The sequence below is a fragment of the Acanthamoeba castellanii genome (genome assembly GCF_000313135.1).
Source record: "Acanthamoeba castellanii str. Neff unplaced genomic scaffold scf7180000084641, whole genome shotgun sequence".
NCBI lineage: Eukaryota > Discosea > Longamoebia > Acanthamoebidae > Acanthamoeba > Acanthamoeba castellanii.
The window spans coordinates 73622-93011 of record NW_004457343.1 but is presented as its reverse complement, the minus strand read 5'-3'; the positions used below and the strand labels follow the sequence as shown (position 1 = coordinate 93011).

General features: G+C 59.9%; 6 protein-coding genes and 1 pseudogene across 6 annotated transcripts; 5 read left to right on the top strand and 2 right to left on the bottom strand.

Moving 5' to 3' along the window:
* The first annotated feature begins 412 nt into the window (after positions 1-412).
* On the top strand, positions 413-2029 carry ACA1_364360 (annotated as a pseudogene).
* A 1103-nt stretch (positions 2030-3132) lies between these two features.
* ACA1_364350 (von Willebrand factor type A domain containing protein) lies at positions 3133-5521 on the bottom strand (the record flags this gene model as incomplete). The annotated part of the gene is made up of 11 exons (XM_004335874.1): positions 3133-3283; positions 3353-3528; positions 3636-3776; positions 3895-4005; positions 4113-4189; positions 4266-4315; positions 4393-4635; positions 4745-4872; positions 4975-5097; positions 5225-5350; positions 5450-5521. 11 exons carry the CDS (start codon positions 5519-5521, stop codon positions 3133-3135), a joined length of 1398 nt encoding a protein of 465 aa, XP_004335922.1.
* Positions 5522-6043: 522 nt separating this feature from the next.
* ACA1_364340 (uncharacterized protein) lies at positions 6044-6340 on the bottom strand (the record flags this gene model as incomplete). Its single annotated transcript, XM_004335873.1, has 1 exon — positions 6044-6340. The coding sequence occupies one exon, from the start codon at positions 6338-6340 to the stop codon at positions 6044-6046; it is 297 nt and encodes a 98-aa protein (XP_004335921.1).
* A 301-nt stretch (positions 6341-6641) lies between these two features.
* ACA1_364330 (uncharacterized protein) lies at positions 6642-8008 on the top strand (the record flags this gene model as incomplete). Its single annotated transcript, XM_004335872.1, has 6 exons — positions 6642-6797; positions 6901-7028; positions 7114-7250; positions 7411-7525; positions 7578-7835; positions 7915-8008. The coding sequence occupies 6 exons, from the start codon at positions 6642-6644 to the stop codon at positions 8006-8008; spliced, it is 888 nt and encodes a 295-aa protein (XP_004335920.1).
* Positions 8009-8949: 941 nt separating this feature from the next.
* ACA1_364320 (HEAT repeat domain containing protein) lies at positions 8950-14435 on the top strand (the record flags this gene model as incomplete). Its single annotated transcript, XM_004335871.1, has 25 exons — positions 8950-9103; positions 9194-9261; positions 9305-9481; positions 9552-9746; positions 9824-9952; positions 10034-10109; positions 10175-10222; positions 10309-10553; positions 10690-10810; positions 10879-11020; positions 11114-11267; positions 11345-11501; positions 11591-11700; positions 11774-11918; positions 12021-12205; positions 12270-12430; positions 12496-12626; positions 12717-12901; positions 12992-13149; positions 13221-13363; positions 13466-13709; positions 13841-13930; positions 14005-14092; positions 14181-14278; positions 14366-14435. 25 exons carry the CDS (start codon positions 8950-8952, stop codon positions 14433-14435), a joined length of 3474 nt encoding a protein of 1157 aa, XP_004335919.1.
* A 164-nt stretch (positions 14436-14599) lies between these two features.
* Positions 14600-17293, top strand: ACA1_364310 (aldehyde dehydrogenase; the record flags this gene model as incomplete). Its single annotated transcript, XM_004335870.1, has 15 exons — positions 14600-14632; positions 14729-14793; positions 14876-14979; positions 15044-15060; positions 15100-15209; positions 15280-15412; positions 15520-15628; positions 15725-15797; positions 15877-15997; positions 16112-16204; positions 16283-16477; positions 16566-16651; positions 16736-16821; positions 16925-17021; positions 17113-17293. The coding sequence occupies 15 exons, from the start codon at positions 14600-14602 to the stop codon at positions 17291-17293; spliced, it is 1503 nt and encodes a 500-aa protein (XP_004335918.1).
* A 672-nt stretch (positions 17294-17965) lies between these two features.
* On the top strand, positions 17966-19378 carry ACA1_364300 (uncharacterized protein; the record flags this gene model as incomplete). The annotated part of the gene is made up of 6 exons (XM_004335869.1): positions 17966-17990; positions 18101-18285; positions 18445-18587; positions 18668-18860; positions 19034-19179; positions 19249-19378. 6 exons carry the CDS (start codon positions 17966-17968, stop codon positions 19376-19378), a joined length of 822 nt encoding a protein of 273 aa, XP_004335917.1.
* Positions 19379-19390: the final 12 nt, after the last annotated feature.

Genomic DNA, 19390 nt, shown 5'->3' with positions numbered 1-19390 from the left:
AACCACACCACCACATCTTCTTCCTTTCTACACGCCACCAATGTTCCTGTCGAGGAACAACCACAACCTTTCAAGCTCTACTCAGTGCGCGAACCGAGCGCGTAGCACGTTGCCGTGGATGAGCTCTTCGACATCGTCGTCCGTCCCGATCGGTATCAGCCACCCGCTGTTCGCAAGGTTGTTGTTGCTGCTCGACGCCAGGTCGGCCGAGGTGCCCCCCATCCACACGCCCACCCCCACCACCTCCCCGCGGCCGGGGAACTTGGCCCGGATCTTGGCCTCGAGCTCGCCCAGCGTGGTCGCCGCCGAGCGCAGGGTGATCAGCACCACCGTGTCTCGCCGCCCGCGCATCGACGCGGGCGACGACACGCGCGAGCCGCCGCCACTACCCTCGGCCTCGTCGATGTGAACGATGAGCTGTCGTAGGTCGCCGCCCGACGAGCGCGCGTGCGACACCTGCGGCGACGATGTTGACGATGGTGTGCGCACGCGGACGTCGGAGCTGCTGTTGGCGACGACGCCGGTGGTGGCGGTGCTGGCCGAAGAGTTGAGCGAGCTGCGGCGCGAGGGGGTAAGCTGCTCCTCTTCGGGCTGCTGGGCCTTGACGTCCATGTCCATATCACCGCCGTCGCCGCTGCGCTGTCGATTGGGCGTTGGCACGCCGGTGTCGGTGACCAACTCCTCACCGTCGGGCTGGAGATAGGCCGACAGCGAGCCCAGCGAGAAGGGGAGCGACGTGCGGGTGTGATAGGGCGTCGACGATGTCGACGACGGCACCGAGACACTCGCCTGCTGCAGGGCCGTCGCGGCGGCAGAGGCCTCCATGCCCGCGTTGGCCGGTGTCGTCGGCGCCCCGCGGCGCTGCACTACGAAGGCCACCGCCGCCGACAGCGCGTCCGCGTCCGCCGCCGACAGCCGCAGCGACGACGATGCATCTAGGCCGCCCTCCGTCGACGCCGACTGCAGCTCCGAAACCAGCGACGCCGACGCGTCGGCCACCGGCCGCTGGCCCTTGGGCGGCACGGGCGGGGGGAGCGGGGCGACGAGCTCGGACAGCGGCACTACGGGGCCGAGGCTGCCTGCGGGCCGGAGCGAGGGCGGCGGCGGCATGGCGGCCTGGCGCTGCGGCCGCTGCTGCTGCTGGGGCGGCGGCTGCTTGGCGGTGGGCAGCTTGAACTGCGGGTCGGCGCCCAACTGCTTGAGGGCCTGCAGCTTCTGCGCGCCGATGTCGCGCGGGCTGAGCAGCCTTGGCTTCCGACCTTCATCGTCGTCGCTCACATCCGCGGTCATCGTGCGCTCCTCCTCTTCTTCCACCTCCTCGTCGTCATCGTAGTCGTCATCGTCGTCATCGTCGTCGTCGTCGTCGTCGGGTGACCCTCTCCACGACCAGTTCGTGTCGTGGGCGCCGGGCTCGTCGCTCGAGTACAAGTCGTCATCATCATCGCTGTGGCGGCCACGGTCACGGCGATCGTTGTAATCGTCATCGTCCTTGTTGTTGTTGTATACGCGGGCATTATGACGACCGACGCTGTCATTGGGATCTACGTCGTCGAGCGGCATTACAGACTCGCGGCACAGGCTGTCGATACTCAGGTGCCGGGTCACCTGTCGCTGGCGGCGCTGCTGGCGCAGCTCCTGGAGCCGCTTCCTGAACCCGTCGCTTCCGCTTCGTCTCATCGCCTCGCCGCCGCCGGGCGTGGCGCTGCTACCGCTGCTGACGTCAGCAGCCACCGCGGCCGCGGTGCGCTGGAGGAAGTCGGTCAGGTCGGCCGGCCATAGGGGCTGCCCGGTCGCCGACTCGGGCGTGTGGCCCGGAGTGGGCGTGGGGGTGAGGTTGGGCGTGACCGGCAGCGGCTCGACGCGCTGGACGACTGCCGGTCGCGCCGGCGACAAGTGGTCCACGATCCGCTGCAGGTGGTCCGACGACGACATGCGCCGCTGCAGCTGGGGCGGCTGCCGGGTGGTGGTGCGCGGGTCGGGCGACGAGCCGCCGGTGGTCTCGCGGCGCGGCGGCGTAAGCGGCGGATAGGCGGGCGACCGCTCGGTCGGCGGCGGCGCCCTGGGCTCGGTTGGTCGGCGGTCGCTCACGACGGGGGCGTCGGGTGGGGCGCTGGGGGCAAGGAGGGTGAAGGCCTGATCGACCACGTTGCGCTTCGCATTCCGCGCGGTCTCCTTGGCTTGCTGCTCCTGCCTCTGGCGCTCGAACAGCTCGCGGACCGACACCGCACGAAGCATCTGAGGAATGCGCGAGGGACTGCCACCTACGCCGCCGCCGTCGGCGTTGTTGGGCAGGAGGACCTCCAACTCGTCGGCCGTGGGCGTTGTGTAGGGCGTGGGCGGCGGCGCCGACGGCGGGGCGGCCTCGTCGCCCGCATGACGTCGGTACAGGGCCGGCGTCGACGACATCAGGAGCTGGCGGCCGGCGTTGGGCGAGTGCGCCGAGAACGACGGCGCAGCGAGGGCAATGGAGGAGTCGAACGGCGGCGCCGAGGGCACGTGGGTCAGCGACGACAACAGCTCGTCGGCGAAGCTGTCGGTCGTCGCCGCCCTCCGGCCGCTACTGAGCGATCGCCGAAGCTGCGGCGCAGGGGACGCGTTCAAGCCGCCGCCGGGCCTGACCTCAGCACCGCGGTTGCCGTTGCCGACCTTGTCCTCGCCCTTGCGCCGGGCCAGCTCCTCGCGGCGCTGGATGACCATCGTGTTGACCACGTAGCCCGTCGGGTGCGGCGCCTGCGCACTCTGATCGCCGTCGAGCGTGCGCAACAGCACACTGTCGCCCTCTCTCTCGGACTCCTGAAGGTCGCGGTTGGCCGTCTGCAGCCGCCTGCAAATCAAGCAAGCAGTCAATCAATTTATCAACCAACGCTGGGCGTGGTGGTGGTGAGTCGACGATGACGTACTTTCCGCGGGCGATGGCGCGGCGGCGGGCGGTCTCGTTGCGCCGCAGGGTGAGGGTGGGTTCGAGCTCGCCCATGAGGATCTCGGTCTGGGCGCGCTTCTCGAGGGTCTGGAACTGCTCGATGCCGGCCGACGACGACCGCTCGGCCTCCAGCGATTGGCCTGTGTCGTGTAATTATCATGAATGCCACGTCATCATCGCTCAGCTGTCGTCTGCAGCGGTTGCATGGTGAATTAATTTATGGGGGGGGGAGGCGTACAAAAGGCGGACATCTCGGCCTCTTCCCGGAAGCCGATGCGCACCGGCGGTGTGTAGCCGGAAGCGGCCTGCTGCCTACCCCGGCGTCGGAACGTCTCGCGGTAGTGCTCCAGCTGTCTGCTCATCCTGCGACACCATCAAATTCAGCCGCGTGTCGTGTCGTGCCGTGCGTGTTGCGTGTCGTGGTTGGCGTACTGTCGTGTGAGCGGTGCATTCCTGGCAATGGAGTGGTCGATCCGCCGCCTCTGCTTGGCGACCAGGGTCTGGGCCTCCTCCCAATCGTGCACCGCCGCGCTTGCAATGGCCTGTCGCAAGACGTTGATGGAACTCATCCGGTTTCTCTGTTCATCCATGGTGATCTTGGTCCCGTCCTGCGCGTGGGAAAGAAATCATTAATGATATTGTAATAAAACAAAACAGTGTTTAAAAAATGCGTTTGACGAACGACTGGAGCCAGCGAGAGAGCGAGGGGACGTACGTCGAACGAGACGTCGCGCACGATGTCCAGGGTGCGCGATAGGGTCACCACGCTCTTGGTCACGATGCTGTAGTACTGCAGACCAAAGTGCACCTCGCCGCCTCGCACGCTTTCGGGGATCTTGATGATCACGTTCCTTCTCTGTAGCGGCGCTGCGTTAGACTACGCACGCGTCTTCACGCCACACGCCACACGCACACACGCACACACGCACACACGCACACGAGAGTTGTGTGATATGGTGCAACGTGGTGCGCACCTCACTGGACTGCATGTCGGGAATGTGTATCTCCCACTTGCGCACGTCGGCTTGCGGCAAGCTGAGGCTCTTGCAGTGGAAGGTCGTGCGTACCTCGCAGTCGCGTGGACCCTACGGTGGTGGCACGACCAACAAAGTGAGTGTGTCGTGTCGTGTGTCGTGTGTGTCGTTGTGTGCGGTATGCCGCGTCCGTATCGGGTGGCGTATGTTGTACGTACCCGCACACTGAGGACGAGGTCGCGGAAGAACGTCGTGCGCGTGCCGCCGTAGAACTCGCCCAAGCACAACACGATGTCTGTTCAAGCGCGTGGTACTACTTAGTACTGCCACCGTACCGACACCAAGCCAATCGTATTTCTATTCACACGTACTCTGATCGGTCACAGCGAAGTAGAGCGACGAGTAGTTGTTGCAGATGGACCTGTAAACACAGTCAAGCATTTGGTCAATCCCAATTTCCATTGGCAATGGAAAAATTGAGCCAAAGGCTGGTCGTACTTGAGCACTTTGACGTCGTGGTTCTCGCCGTAGGCAAACACGGCGACTTTGGCGCTGGGTCCGAGCTTGGTCATCTTCTGCTCCCGCACTTCCAACAGCTCGGCCAACCTGAGCGCATTCACGAACGTGTGAGGCACCACCCTGACCATCTGGATCTGGCCCAGGTAGTGGTGGTGGGCTACGCACCGCCTAATGCCGACCGTGGGCTTGCCGTCCGTGTACAGGAGAAGGCGCACGGCTCGCCTGAAGTCGCAAGGCAAGCACGATGCGTCGACAAGTTGTAGACATCAGCAGCCGTAGGTTGAGGGGGAAACTGGAAAAGAGGCTCTCTCCGTGTGGGGCGGGAACGTACTCGGGCTGGTTGGGGTCGGTGGTCAGGTTCTGCAGCAGCTCGTCGAGGCCCTCCTCCAGCGCCGCGCCCAGGTTGGTGTGGCCCGAGGACGGCTTGGGGATGCTCCTGATCGCCTCCAGCGCTTTGTCCTATGGCCGATGGTTTCAGAAAGAAAGTTACTTTCGTTTGTGCGCGTGCGTTCGTGTGTGTGTGTTGCGTGTGGGGGTGGGGTGGGGGGACGACGCAGTCACCTGGCCCTCCTTGCTCATCTCGGTCAGTTCCAGGACCGACTGGGAGTGCCGCTGTCCGGCAAAGGTGCGAATGCCCAGCCGATCTCGCGCTGTGAGCTTCGTGACGCCCTTGTTGAGCGTTTCCTGTGGTGGTTACCGGCCATTGAGCGTTGGATGGAGGCATTTGATGGTCCACGTGCGATGGTGCGTGCGCACACACGACACGCGCACGCACCATCGCACACGCACACATGCGAAAGGAGGGGCGTACGATGACGATGGGCCAGTAGCGGCCCATTGACTTGCTGCGGTCAAGGCACACCACCAGGTCCATGGCCACGCCGTCTATCGGCATCACGTGGCTTCGTGGTGCTTGGATGGCCAGGCCCGCCCATTTCTAGAGAGAGAGAGAAAGCAAACCATTCGCACGCGCGCGTCAGTTGCATGGCGTGAGTCTGCGTGCGTGAGCTACCGGGGGGGGGGGGGTTGTATTCACTTTTCTGCCCAGCTTGCAGAGGATGCTCTCCAACATCAGTTCGCCAGCATCGGAATCTTTGGTCCGTTCCATGACGTCCTTCGCAGAGGAACGCACTGGTGTGTGCGACCCTCAGACCTCCTCTTCTTGGGTTGAATGGGGGGGGGGGGCAAAGTGGTGGGTTGCTCGTCAACGAGGGTTCGAATCGGTTGTGGTGGTCGCAGCAAAGAGAAAGTGTGCGAGCGAAAGATGCCAACTGGCCTGGGTTGGTAAGGTGCTGTCTTGTGGAGCGTGGCAAGGGGCTCCTCGTGTGTGAGCAGAGCTGTTGGAGGGGGTTGCGAGGTGCCTGTTGCCCCTCGGGAAATGAGGGGCGTAAACCAAAAAAGAGGGTGGACCTACCTTTTGCGTACTTGGCCTCCTTCAACGCAAGATGATTTGATTGTTGAATTGAGCTTCGGCGCGGAAAAGTGAGTATGTAAGGCCAATCATTCATTCATTTCGGCACTCTTGGCATCACACTTAATGGCTGGAATACTACAAATGCGGACTTCATTTAGCGTTAATGTGTGGTACAAATGAAAATGGTCGCTACACGATTGAGATTCAAACATCGCTCTATTTGGCGGGCTTGGGGTCGTGGGGGATCTCGCCGTCGGGGAGAGGGACCTTGAGAGTGAGCACGACGTCCTTGTGGGTGGGCATCAGAAGGAGCTGGCCGGGGAAATCGATGCAGCCCCTCCTCTTGGCGGCCTTGAGCGAGCCGACGAGCGATTCGAAGATCTGCTCGACGTCCTTGTCGTTGAAGAACTCGCCGAAGGTGATGGTCCAGGTGCCGTTACCGGCGTCCTTGCCCAGTCGCTTCATGTGGTACTGCACCAGCTTGACCTCGTGATCAACGTCGTAGTCGCACATCCTCTTCCTCTTCTTCTTTGCTTGCGCGTTGTGTTGCGTTACCGAGGGGAGGACAACGAGGCCAAAAAAAGAAATTATAATCATTTTCTCTTGATTTCTTCACTGCTCTCTGCTCTTGCGTTTGCGATCTCTTCGCCTTGTGATTTGTTGAGACTTTTGCAGCACGCTTCCCAACAAGTTCGTCCCTCACCCCTTCATCGCAGTTGTTCTTTGCTCTTCAACAACCTCCCTGTATGCCTGATGGACGACTACAGCGCAGATCTCACGGTTAATCCTCTTCTGCCTGCGTTTGGCGTACAGGATGGAGTCGAACGCAGCCCCAACAAACTCTGTGGTGGAGACGCCAGACTTCTCCAGCGTGCGGACCTTCATCCTGTTTGTGGGCTATCCGCGTAGCGGGCACTCGCTCATTGGCTCCATCATGGACGCGCACCCCAACATCATCATTGCCCATGAGGTACAGCATGCCGCTACTCCCACCTTGGCCTCTCCACAATCAGCTTCAGTCTCAGCCCCAGTCTTGTGCTACTCACTCTGTCTTTGTTCTGTTTGCTCTGCAGTACGACGTGGTGGGCAAGCTGGAGAGCTACATGAGCGACGACGGCCGGGAGCGCCTCTACAACGACCTGTTCCAGGACTCCAAGGCCATGGCCTTCCGCGAGGGTGGCCGCCAGCACAACAACTACAAGTACAAACCCACCCACTCATTTCTCTCGAGCCACACGAGTACATGTACTGACACGGCCGTGTACGCGCGGCTGCCCACCCCACAGCTACGCGGTCCCGGGCCAGTGGCAGGGCACCTATCGCGACCGGCTGGAGATCATCGGTGACAAGAAGGGAGGCACCACCGCTGCCATTCTCGCCAGGAAGCCTGAGGAGCTCAATCGGGTGCGCGACCTCGTAAAAGGTACGGAACCACCAACCGCAGCGCATGTGTTTTGCACATGTACATCGTGTCGTGCGTTTGCGTGTGTGCGACGACGTGCGGCTGTGTCTGTGCGACCGTGCGTTTTGATCACATCGTGCTCACCTTACTTGTTAATTTTGTTTCTTCTTTCCTGACGTAGTTCCCATCAAGCTGATCCACGTGATCCGCAATCCGTTCGACGCGATGGCGACGCACACCAAGAGGAAGGGAGACACCTCATCGGACTCTGAATGGTTCCGCAAGTTCATGCAGAGGTACGCGTAATCCACTCAATCCAGCGACTCTCGGACAGACTGCGCTGCACAGCGGTTTGGAGAGGCATAGTTTGCTCACTGTAATCGCCAATGACGACAACCACAGGTTCGAGGCGCAGACCGCGACTGTGGGAGCGCTCAAGCAGAGGGCGAGCGAGTATCCCATGTTCGATCTGAGATCAGATGAGGACATGATTACCGACCCGCAGGGCACGCTGAAGCGTCTCTTCGATTTTCTGGAGGTGCCCCACACAGATGAGTTCATCGCGACCTGTGCGTCCATCGTCTACGCGAAGCCACACAAGAGCAGGTCCGTCTCGGCTAGCCATTCATGCTTGTATCGTGGTGGTGGCGTGTGCGTATGTCTGATTTGGCTGTGGCTCGAACAGGCACGAGTTCGAGTGGAGAGACGAGGAGAAGAAGCAAATCGCGGACCTCATCGCGAAGACCGAGTGGTTCAGTGGTTACTCCTTCGACAGCTAAACCCCTTTCCTCTGCATCCCAACGCCAACATTGTCGCCCTGTGACTGTTTCCAGGCTGGCGCTTTGCCACTGTTGGGCCAAGCTCATCTCTGAAACTCTATCGCAGACGTGACACTAGTGTTCTCCCACCAAGCTTGCTTGTGTCAGACGGTTAGGGGGGTGAGTTGCATGCGGCGGTACTGTCGGCCCATTTCTCTGGGCACGCCAACCAAAAGGCGCCCGTAGTGGGCTCGCCTGGCGGCCAGCATCGCCACGAGTTCCAGTGTTATACCCAGCTCCTTGTCGTCCTCGCTCGACGCACAAACATTCTGTCCGAGTTGCTCCTTGCGGCACACTGGCGCAGGCTCAATCTTCTTACGAAGCAGGCATGAGGTGATGATGGCCCTCTCCTCAACGCGTTGAGGAACCGCCAAGGTGAAGAGCCATCGCCGTGCAAAGAATGCAGGACGACATGCAGATGTTGGGGGTGGCCAAGATTCGAACTCGGGTTTCTCGGTTTGTAGGAGAGTGTGATGACCAACTACACTACCACCCCTGACTACCCTTTCATCGCCAAAGCAAGAGGGACCAGAAAGGAAATACCAGAAAGTGCAGCATTTCTGTGGACAATCGGTTTCCCGCGCTTTGCGCTGTTGGAATCGCAGGCAAGATGGAGAGGGATGTGCAGGTCGATCAATCGTCTTCTGGAAGAGCCCTTGTTGAAGGAGAAGATGAGGAATCTCGCTTCCAATCATTTGTGGTTGAGGCCAAGGAGTTGGTGCGATTAGTGCTTGATCTTGTAGCCAAGGGGCCACAAGAAGACACCAAGGCTGCCGTTGCCCGAGTCAAAGAAATCGTGCGGCACAATCCTGTCTTTTAAGATTACTTTATCAACTCTGATTATTCGTTTAAATCAACAGCTGGAGAAGTATCAAGAGCAGCCGAGTCTGCTGGATCCGCACATGGAAGGGCTGGTCGTGCCGCTCATGCGCCGAGTACGTGCACACCGCGATCGCAGCGTTGCGGGTAGCAGCGAGCCAGAGGAGGACGCCTTCGTTCTGGCAATCTTCCGGCTCCTGTACACCCTCTGCAAGGTGCGCGGCTACAAGACCGTCGGTATGTCCTTGGACTGCGCTGCTCTGCCGCACATCTTCTTCTGCCATCGTGCATCCCTGGTGCTCACTTCCCTTGTGTGCTCGTCAACAGTTCGCTTCTTTCCGCACGAGATCATCGACCTTGAGCCGACCTTCTCCTACATCGTCTCACACAGCTCGGTACCCTCTACCTCGCCTCCTCTCTTCTTCGCTCTATCCACAGCTCATGACCTCGCGCTGGCAGCTCGACGACGCGGCGACAAACTCCTGGGACTCAGCGGGTGTGAGCGATGACGAACTTGGTTGGGAGCGTCGATACGTGTTGTTCCTATGGCTTTCCATCATCTGCCTCATTCCGTTCAATCTCGCCTCCTTTCCCAGTCGCCAGTCCAGCTCCACGGTACCCCCTCTTTCTCCAGAGTTGATGCAGTGCTCTCTTTATCTGCGCTCTCATCTCTCGTCGACGCCAGAGCGAGCCGCGCACGCTCATCGACGACCTGGTTGAAGAGGCGAAGAAGGACCTGAAGGCCGCCGCCAAGACCCGTGACGCTGCGGCCGAGCTGCTCAGCCGGCTGCTCACGCGGCCCGATTTGCAGTCACAGTACCTGGAACGCTTTCTCGCCTGGGCCACCGAAGTGCTCACCAGCTCAGACGACACCTTTCTCGTACGTTCGTTACATTCATTGAACGACCAGCGCGACTGTTTTGTTTTTTGCTAACGCCGGTCCTGATACTGCTGCAGCGTACTGGAGTGCTCACGGCACTGGCGGGCATCTTCAAGCGGGGCAAGCGCGACGTGCTTCTCGAGCTGACTCCACTGGTGCTCCAGCACTCCGCCACGCTCATGGAAGGAACTCTCATCCAGAGGAAGGTTGGAAATCCCTCCCCCCCTTCCTCCCTGCCTGTGTTCTGCTACACCTGTGGCACTCACATGCAGCCCCCCATCACACAGCTTTGTATCAAACTGACGCAGCGCCTGGGACTCGCGTTTCTCAAACCTAAAGTCGCCATTTGGCGATACAGGCGAGGTATGTGCGCTGCTTGTAGTGTGAGTGTGTGTCATTGACCTTCACCATCTATTGTATATTCGCAGGCAACAGATCGCTCCTCAGTAATCTCAGCGACAAGCCCTCTGGCGCGGGTAGGTTCAGCTTGATCATTGGCTCGCCTCCGTCTCAAGGACGTGTAGACCGCTATCTCCTCCTAATCATCGACGATGCCATGCAGGATCGGCTCCGGCGAATGCCCCGGCGAGTGCTGCTGACCTCGAAGAGGACGAGGACTATGACATCCCGCCGGAGATGGAGGAGATCATCGGGCTTCTCCTCGACGGTCTCAGAGACAAGGACACGATCGTGCGCTGGTCCTCGGCCAAGGGCATCGGGCGCATCACGGAGAGGCTGCCCAAGGAGCTGGGCGACGAGGTGGTGCAGGGCGTCATCGACCTCTTCTCCTTCACCGAAAGCGATGGGGTACACACCCTGCGCTAGCAACTTTCTTCTCTCTTCCCCCCCCCCCTTCTTCTTCTTTCGCATTCTTTCTCTCCTTTGTTCTTGCTTCGCAGTTTGCATTCAGCGACTTGACGCGTGAACGCATCTGTTCGTACAGGCGTGGCATGGTGGTTGCTTGGCCTTTGGCGAGCTCGCCAGAAGGGGTCTGCTGCTCACCCACCGGCTGGCGGACATCGTGCCGCTGGTCACCAAGGCACTCCTCTACGACGTGAAAAAAGGTACGTTACCATCTAGGCGAACTGAGACGCCAAGGCCGCACTCATTCTTGACATTCCAAAAACAAAAGGTTCGCACAGCATTGGTGCACATGTGCGGGACGCCGCTTGCTACGTCGCCTGGGCCTTTGCCCGGGCCTACGAGCCGAGTGTCATGGCACCGCACGTGGTGGAGCTCGCGCCTACGCTCATCATCACCGCTCTGTTCGATCGGTACGTGATGAACCACCGACTGAGAAGAACCGCTCGATCGATCGACGCAGTGCTGACCACGAACTGCGAACACAGAGAAGTGAACTGCCGCAGGGCAGCGAGCGCTGCATTCCAGGAAAACGTGGGACGGCAGGGGAGCTTTCCCTTTGGAATAGACATCATCAAGCTGGCGGACTACTTCACGCTCTCGAGTCGGAAGAACGCCTATGTCACCATCAGCGTGGAATTGGCCAAGGTTACCGGCAAGGTATTTTGACCGCGCGCGCGCGCACACATACACACAGCACAGCACAGAGCTCACCAGTAGTGAACTTTGTTGGGCAGGACGGGATCTATTTCCGACCAATGGTGGACCACTTGCTCCGGGTCAAGGTGTCGCACTGGGATCGGACTCTGAGGAAGCTGGCAGCCAAGGCGCTGCGCGGGCTAGTACCGATCGACCCGCTCTATTTTGCCCAGACCGTGTTGCCCTATCTCGTACGTGCGGTCCTCTTGGTAGCTCCAAGGCTATTGGCTCACACATAACGTAATATGCGTGTGCGCGTGCGTTCAAGGTTGGTGGTACGCAAGACGCCAACCTCAACGAACGGCATGGAAGCCTCACGGGCGTGGCCGAGGTGACTCTCGGCCTCGCCGAGCTCCAGATATTTGACGACAGCGCCAATACGCAGCTCACAGAGGTATCATTCCCCCGCGCTTGCTCCTCTTTCTTCCTGCCTGAACTGAATCCTCACACCCTGGTAATACCCGCAGAGTGTGGTGAGCGTCGTGCCAGACATCGAAAAGGCGCGGCTGTACCGAGGCAAGGGCGGAGAGCTGATCCGACACGCCGTCTGCAAGCTCATCCGTGCCATCTCCGTGTCCCGTCTGCCACTGCCGCCCCAACCGCTCAACACACGTACGCCAATTCAACTTCGTTTTTGCTAACCATGTCTCCGTCCTAAAAGCACGCATGCACGCACGCACACCACACACGTCGCGGCGGTGTTTTCATGCGCAGAGGCGACGCAGGCCGAGGCGGCACCACAACCAGCGGGCAGGCAGAGCATACAGGACATCCGGAACAGACGGGCCGCCGTCAAGTCACGAGCGCTAATTTACACGGAGTCGCTCAACGACCACATCAAGCACCCCAACGAAGACATACAGCGAGCGGCTGCACTCGCCTTTACTGCTTTTCACCAGGTACCCTCCTCCACTGTGTGTGTGTGTGCATTTTGCTGACGCACAAATCTTGTTACACGCCCAGGTGTATACCTACAAGACGAGCGACGAGTGGAAGGATAAGTTCGTGGACACCTACGCGTCGGTGCTTCTGGGCGATCTGTCCGGGGTGATCGCATCGGTCCGCCGAGGCTACGCGCTCACTCTTGGCCATCTTCCCGCGTCGTTCTTGCTCAATCAGCAGAGGTGAGCCTCCAGCTCAACGCTGGCGATTGCCTATATCTATCTGATCTCTCGCGCCTGCACTACAGGGTCGACCGCGTGGTGGCCGCACTCGTCAAGGCGTCGACCGTGGAAGCGGTATCCGAGCAACGGGATCCCGAGTCGCGCCGCAACGCGGTGCACGCTCTGGCCAAGCTGGTGGACTCCCTCAGCGAAGACGGTACGCGCCAATGCCAACCCTTCGCTGTACTTTTATTTTTATTGTAGTTTTATTTTATTGTTGTTACTGATTGTCGGATGGAACGAGCAGAGATTGTGCGCAAGGGGAAGGAGGTGTTCGACGCGCTCCTGGCGGCGCTGGACGACTACAGCGTGGACAACCGGGGCGACGTCGGGTCGTGGGTCCGCGAGGCGGCGCTGAAGGCCGCGGAGAAGTGGGCGCTGCGCATGGCCGCCGTCACGACCACCCAGCTGATCACCGCCGAGATGTCCCAGGTGAACTGGCGCCTTCCATTACGCACGCACGCACACACGCACCAATCTTACCCAGCTTCGTCACTCATGCGCCGGTTTCCACCACGACAGGGCCTGTTCAGTCGGGTGCTGCGGCAGCTGGCCGAGAAGATCGATCGCCTGCGCGCGCACGCTGGAGATACGCTCGAGCGTCTTCTCTACCCCGCGGAGGAGGGCCTCCGCATGCCCCTTGTGCCGCACCGCGAGCAGCTCAAGCAGGCGTTCCCGCGGTACTTAATGCCCCCCTCACCCTCCTGCACTCTTCCCTCTTCTGACGAGCGACGCGGTTGTGGCCGGACAGAGGCGGCGTGGCGAACTGGGCTGTGTCCTCGGTCACCTTCCCGCTGCTGGTTCCCTTCCTCCGCTACGACGCGTACAGGGACGACGTGCTAACCGGTCTGGTGACAAGCGCGAGCGGCAGCCAATCGCTCGTGCATGACGCGAGTACGGACCTCTACACTCAGATTGCGTGACAACGTTGTTCACAGGCTAACACGCACACACATACCACACACACACAACACACATCTCACGTACCTGGATCAGGTGACGCGCTGATGTGCTTCCTGCGCGATGTGAGGAATTCGGAGGAGGCGGGCCTCACGGACGGGCAGCAGCCGGAGGCGGACGCGGCCCAGCGCTTTGAGGCCTCGCTCCTGCGCAAGATCTCGTCGTCGCTGGTGCAGATCTTCAAGCGCCACCTTTACACCGACCGCATCACCGTGCCACTGATGAAGACGCTCCACACCATCCTGGCTGACGGCGTCTTCTCTTGCCTGCGACCGCCTAGGTGCGCGTGACTCACTCAACGCCGCACGTGTGGTGTCGTCTGTGTGTTGTGTGTGGGTGTGGGTGTGGGTGTGGGTGTGGGTGTGGGTGTGGGTGTGCCCTTACTGATCATGTATCTCTCATTCGAATCAGGTTCTCGTGGAGCAAGAACATGGTCATTCTGTGCCGGGCAGAGGTCAGCAAAACTAACGACATCCCCAAGCTGGTGTGCGCCGCGCGAGTGTACGTGCCTTTGTCCTCCCCCCCCCAATCACTCCTTCCCCCCACGTTCTTGCCTGACGGGCGAGGGTCAACAGATTGTGCGGCATTCTCGCGTTTGGCGACCCAGCACGAACGGAGTCACTCAAGCTGCTCACCACCCTGCTCGCCCACAAATACCCTCGCGTATGTCTCCGCCTACCGTCGCCCTCGCTCCATACCGCGCTAACACAAGCGTGATGCACATCACCATCATCATCGACATGGTACACAGGTGAGGCAGCAGGTCGCGGAACAGCTCCACGCTACGTTCAGTGCCTCCGGGCAGCCCGACCTCCAGCCCGTGCTAGCCCTGCTGGCCGACACGCACTGGTACCAGTCTCAAGCTAGATGATCGTAGCTGGTGGCTGTGTTGGTGCTGATTCAGTGTTTGGGGTGGATCCATATGTATGACTGCAGGGACCAAGCCATGAACGACGTGGTCGTGGCCAGGGACGCCTTGCGTGGCCTCCTTGCGATTGGCTCCTAGTCTGCACAACTTGGCCGAGTTGCACTGCTACCCTCTGGTAAAGAACAAAAAGAAAAGAAAAAGAAATCCAGCGCTATCTCCGCGCACGTGGCTAAAATACCTGGAACCGCCATTTTCCTGCCGTTCTCGCTTTGCGCTTCATCATCTCCTCACAGCCCGCAGTGATGAAGACCACTCTCGCCTCTCTCCGTGCTCGCGTACGCCACCACTTCACTCTTTCTTTTGATCCAAAATCCTTCCGGCAAATGGCAATAAATTCAAATTTATAATCGCGATCGATTTTCGTTGTGCAGTCGCTGCCCACCGGCGCGTTGTCCGTTCGCCACTTCTCGGCCTCGGCTGCGTCGGCCTCCCGCAAGTACCAACCCCCCCGGCCTGTTTGTTTTTTGTTGATTTACTTTTCTTTCTGAGTTGGGGCTCACGCGCGGCGCTGAGTCCAGGCTGGTGATGGTCAATCCGGCGACTGAGCAGCAGGAGACCTTTGCCCACGAAGCCGACACCCGCGAGTCCATCCAGTCCAAGTTCAACGCCGCCCTTCAGGCACGTAACACACGAACCGCACACCACACAGCGCACACGGCACACGGCACACGGCACACGTCGTGCAGGCTTGAGAGCCATCGCTGTCGGCTAACAACTATCCACCGACCACCATCAACAACAGGCACAGAAGGAGTGGGGTCGCCCCGAGAACCTCGAGAAGCGCGTCGCGACGCTGAAGAAGTTCCTCGAGCTGATCAACGACGACGCCAACGTCCAGGAGGGCGCCCGCAGGTGAGCGTCCACCCGCCCCTGTCCGGGAATGCGGCCACGTCTATTAATGTGGCGCGTGACGTGTTGGCAGGCTCACGCAGGACATGGGCAAGCCCATCTCGCACGCCGCCGGCGAGGTCAAGGCCACCCGCGCCCGCGTGCAGTTCTTCCTCGACAACATCCACTCCGTCCTCCAGCACGAGGTCGTCAACCAGAAGGACGCCGTACGCTTGCCCTCTCCTGCGTCGTGTGTCGTGTCGTGTCGTGCGTCATGTCGCGTGTGCGGTGGTGGGTGTGCTAATATTTGGGGGGGCGGGGCGGGGATATGCAGTTGGTGGAGAAGATCAGCCGGGAGCCGCTGGGTGTGATCGCCAACATTGCGCCGTGGAACTACCCCTGGTTCGTGTCCTGCAACGTCTACGCGCCTGCGCTCCTCACCGGTACGCTCCTCCCACCTCACGACACATGCACTCACGCAATGCCAACTCACGCCCCAGCGCGCGCGCGTGTGTGTTGTGTGTGTGCGTGTGTGACAGGTAACGCCATTCTGTACAAGCCCTCCGAGTTTGCCCTGCGAACCGGCGAGTTCCAGATGGAGCTCCTCCACAAGTGCGCACACGCCCGTTTTTATTATTATTATATTATTTGCTGTTTTGATTGCGCTATTAACGCGAGCGCGATATCGCAGGGCCGGTGTGCCGAAGGAGGTGATCGCGCCCGTCTACGGCGCCGGTGATGTGGGCGCCGAGCTCCTGCGACTCCCCGTCAACGGCGTGTTCTTCACCGGCTCCGTCGCCACCGGCCGCAAGGTACGCAGCGACACGACACGACACCCAAGCAACACACAACACACAACACGCAACACGACGCAACACGACACGCGATAATTGATATGTGCTGACCACCACCGCGAACATGTGCAGATCAACGAGGCCGTGGCTTCGCGCATGATCAAGGTGGGCCTCGAGCTGGGCGGCAAGGACGCCACCTACGTTTGCGAGGATGCCAACGTCAAGGTTCGGCCCCGCGCGGTTGCACATACGACAACCGCCAACCGCCAACGTGGGTTGTATGCGTGTCGTGTTGTGTGACAGAATGCGGCGGCGTCGCTGGCCGACGGTGCGATGTTCAACGCCGGTCAGTCGTGCTGCTCGGTGGAGCGCATCTACGTGCAGAAGGAGGTCTACGACGAGTTCGTCGAGGAGTACGTGAAGACCGTCAAGTCCTTCAAGGTGGGCGACCCCATGGACAGCGCCACCTACCTCGGTCCCCTCACCCGCGGCTCCCAGGTCTCCCCCCCACCAACCCATGCGTGTGCCTGTGCGTTTGTGCGGTGTTCAACTGACGCGCGTGTGTCTTCTTCTTCTTCTTCTTCAGCTGAGCTTCCTCGAGGAGCAGGTCAAGGACGCCGTGGCCAAGGGCGGCAAGCTGCTCCTCGGCGGCAAGCGCGCCTCCGTCGCCAAGTACGTTGCTCTCTTGACCCAGCCGCTCCTCTTTTTCTTGCGTTGCTTGATACGCAGAGGGAGTTGACAAAATGAAACAAACAGGGGCTATTTCTTCGAGCCGACCGTGATCGTCGACGCCAACCACTCCATGTCCCTCATGAAGGATGAGTCCTTCGGACCCATCATCGGTACCGATCGACCGTTGGCGTGTCGTTGGTCGTGTCGTTGGTCGTGTCGTGTCGTGTCGCGCGTCGTATGTAGCTCAGTTGTTGAAAACAACAATGATCTCAGGTATCCAGAAGGTGTCGTCGGAGAAGGAGGCCATCGAGCTGGTCAACGACTCCGACCTCGGTCTCACCGGCGGCGTCTACACCAAGGACGCCGAGAGGTACAGTTCATCTCTCTTTCGTGGTTGGGAAATATAGAATTATTAACACGCACGCACCACCGCACACGCGCACACGACACACGCACAACAGGGCCAAGCGCGTTCTGGGCCAGTACAACACGGGAACGGCGTACTGGAACTGCTGCGATCGTGTGGCCCCTGCCCTCCCCTGGTCCGGCCGCAACTTCTCTGGTCTCGGCGCGACGCTGGGCGTGGAGGGCATCCGCACCTTCACCATCCCCAAGGCTTGGCACCTGGTCTCGCCCCAGTAGAGCGCCCGGGCAGTCTCTCTTCCACACGCACGCACGCAATAATTTTTGGCTTCACCACTCAAGCGTGTGCGCACACAGGACGACACACGCGTGTTGTGTTGTGTTTTTGATTAGTTTGTTTTTAGGTTGATGGGTGGGGTTCGGAGGCCAGCCAACTCGAGCATCCCGCGCGAAAGTAGGCGCAGGTCACTACAAGAGGGCCGAGGCCTGTAGCCCGCCAGAAATTGGAAGCCGACGTGAACGCGGTTCACGCCATAACACCGGTGTCAACCGGTGCGGTATTTTCCTTACTCATTAGTTTAAGGCTACTTTTCCTTATGCCCTTTCCCTCCTTTTCTATCTGGACTTAGTAGCCAACTATTGTGGGACTGGCCAGGCGTAGAAAATTCTTGTCATTCTTGGCAAATACCGGGTAAAAAAATGAAAATGGCAATATGTTGCATCAGTATTACTCGACGAAGGAGAGTATTGGCGGGTTTGGTGTTCGCCGATAGGCTCCACGGAAAGCCGAAACATGTTCTCCCGCCCAACCTTCCACCGCAACACCACCGCGCGGCACTTGGTCGCTGTGCCACTTGTACTCTCCTCCGCCGCACGCAACACGCACCCTCCACACCTCCTTCTCCCCCGTACCGCTCGCGGCCACACCACTTCAGTGTCGACCCAAAAAAGATGTCGCACCATCCCCCATTCAAGCGTACCCAGCCCCACTCCCCCTTTTCTTTGGTTTATTTGTTTATATTTATTACTTTATTTTTGCGGCTCCTTTATTAATTTTATTTATTTTATAAATAATTATAAATATAGAGGTAGAGGCTGCGCGCCCGGACTTTGAGGAGGAACCGTTTGCCTACACCAAGACGCCGGCGCCGGAGTGGGTGCCGGGCCAGGGCTCGAACCAGCTGCCGTGGCCGGTCGACGCACCGTTCAAGCACATCGACCCCGCGCACGAGCAACCCGGCCTCGTCTACAAGCTCATAATCGGCGGCATCGTACTCTTTCCTTCGCACGACACACAACGCAACGCAACGCAACACAACACAAGCCCACTGTGGACGAGCACGAGCTAACCTGACATGATGACCAATGACGTGGGTGTGGTCGATCACACGTGGTAGACGCCCCGGCCCATTGCGTTCGTGTCATCGCAGGACGAGCACGGCAAGCAGAACCTTGCGCCCTTCTCCTACTTTGCGCCCTGCGGGCACAACCCGCCGATGGTCGTTTTCTCGTGCTCGAGCCCAGGGCCAGACAAGCAGAAGGACACGTGCAACAACGTCAAGACGACCAAAGAGTGCGTTTGTTCGTGTGTGTGCGCTCTTTTCCCAACAACACCACTGACGCATGACACACGACACGACACACGACACACAGGTTTGTGGTCAATATCATTTCGGAGGCGTTCATCGAGGCGGCCAACTACACCAGCATCGATGCGCCGGCGGACCTGAGCGAGTGGGACCTGGCCGGACTGACCAGGGAGCCCAGCCAGGTGGTCAAGCCCCCGCGGGTCAAGGAGAGCGCCTTCAGCATGGAGTGCGTGCTCGAGCACTACTACGACATGAAGGTGCACCCACCACACACCACACCACACACACCACACACCACACACACCACACACCACACACACCACACCACACACCCACACACCACACACCACCTGCGTGCTCTCTACTCCCGGTTCTGCGCGATCATGTGTTGACTGTGCGTGTGTGCGGTGGTGTGTGCGGTGGTGGCTAGGACGATGAGGGCCGAGTGACGGGCACGTCGCTCTTTGGGCGAGTCAAGCTCTTCCACGTGCGGGAGGACGTTCTGCAGCCCAACTACGTCATCGACCAGGCCAAGCTGCAGAGCATGAGCCGGTTGGGCGGCATCTCCTACGGACGGTACGGCCCTGAATTCGATTATTGAATATTGAAACATATTATTTATATTTATATTTTTGAGTGATGCAGGACGACGAAGGGTCTGGAGCTCGCTCGGCCGGTCTGGTCACCGGTGGAGAGCCAGCGAAAGGAGGTCGAGCAGGCCCTCCTGCCCGTGAACAACCCGGGCAGCACCAAGGCAGACGCGCCGCCATCTTGAAAGCCAGAAGAT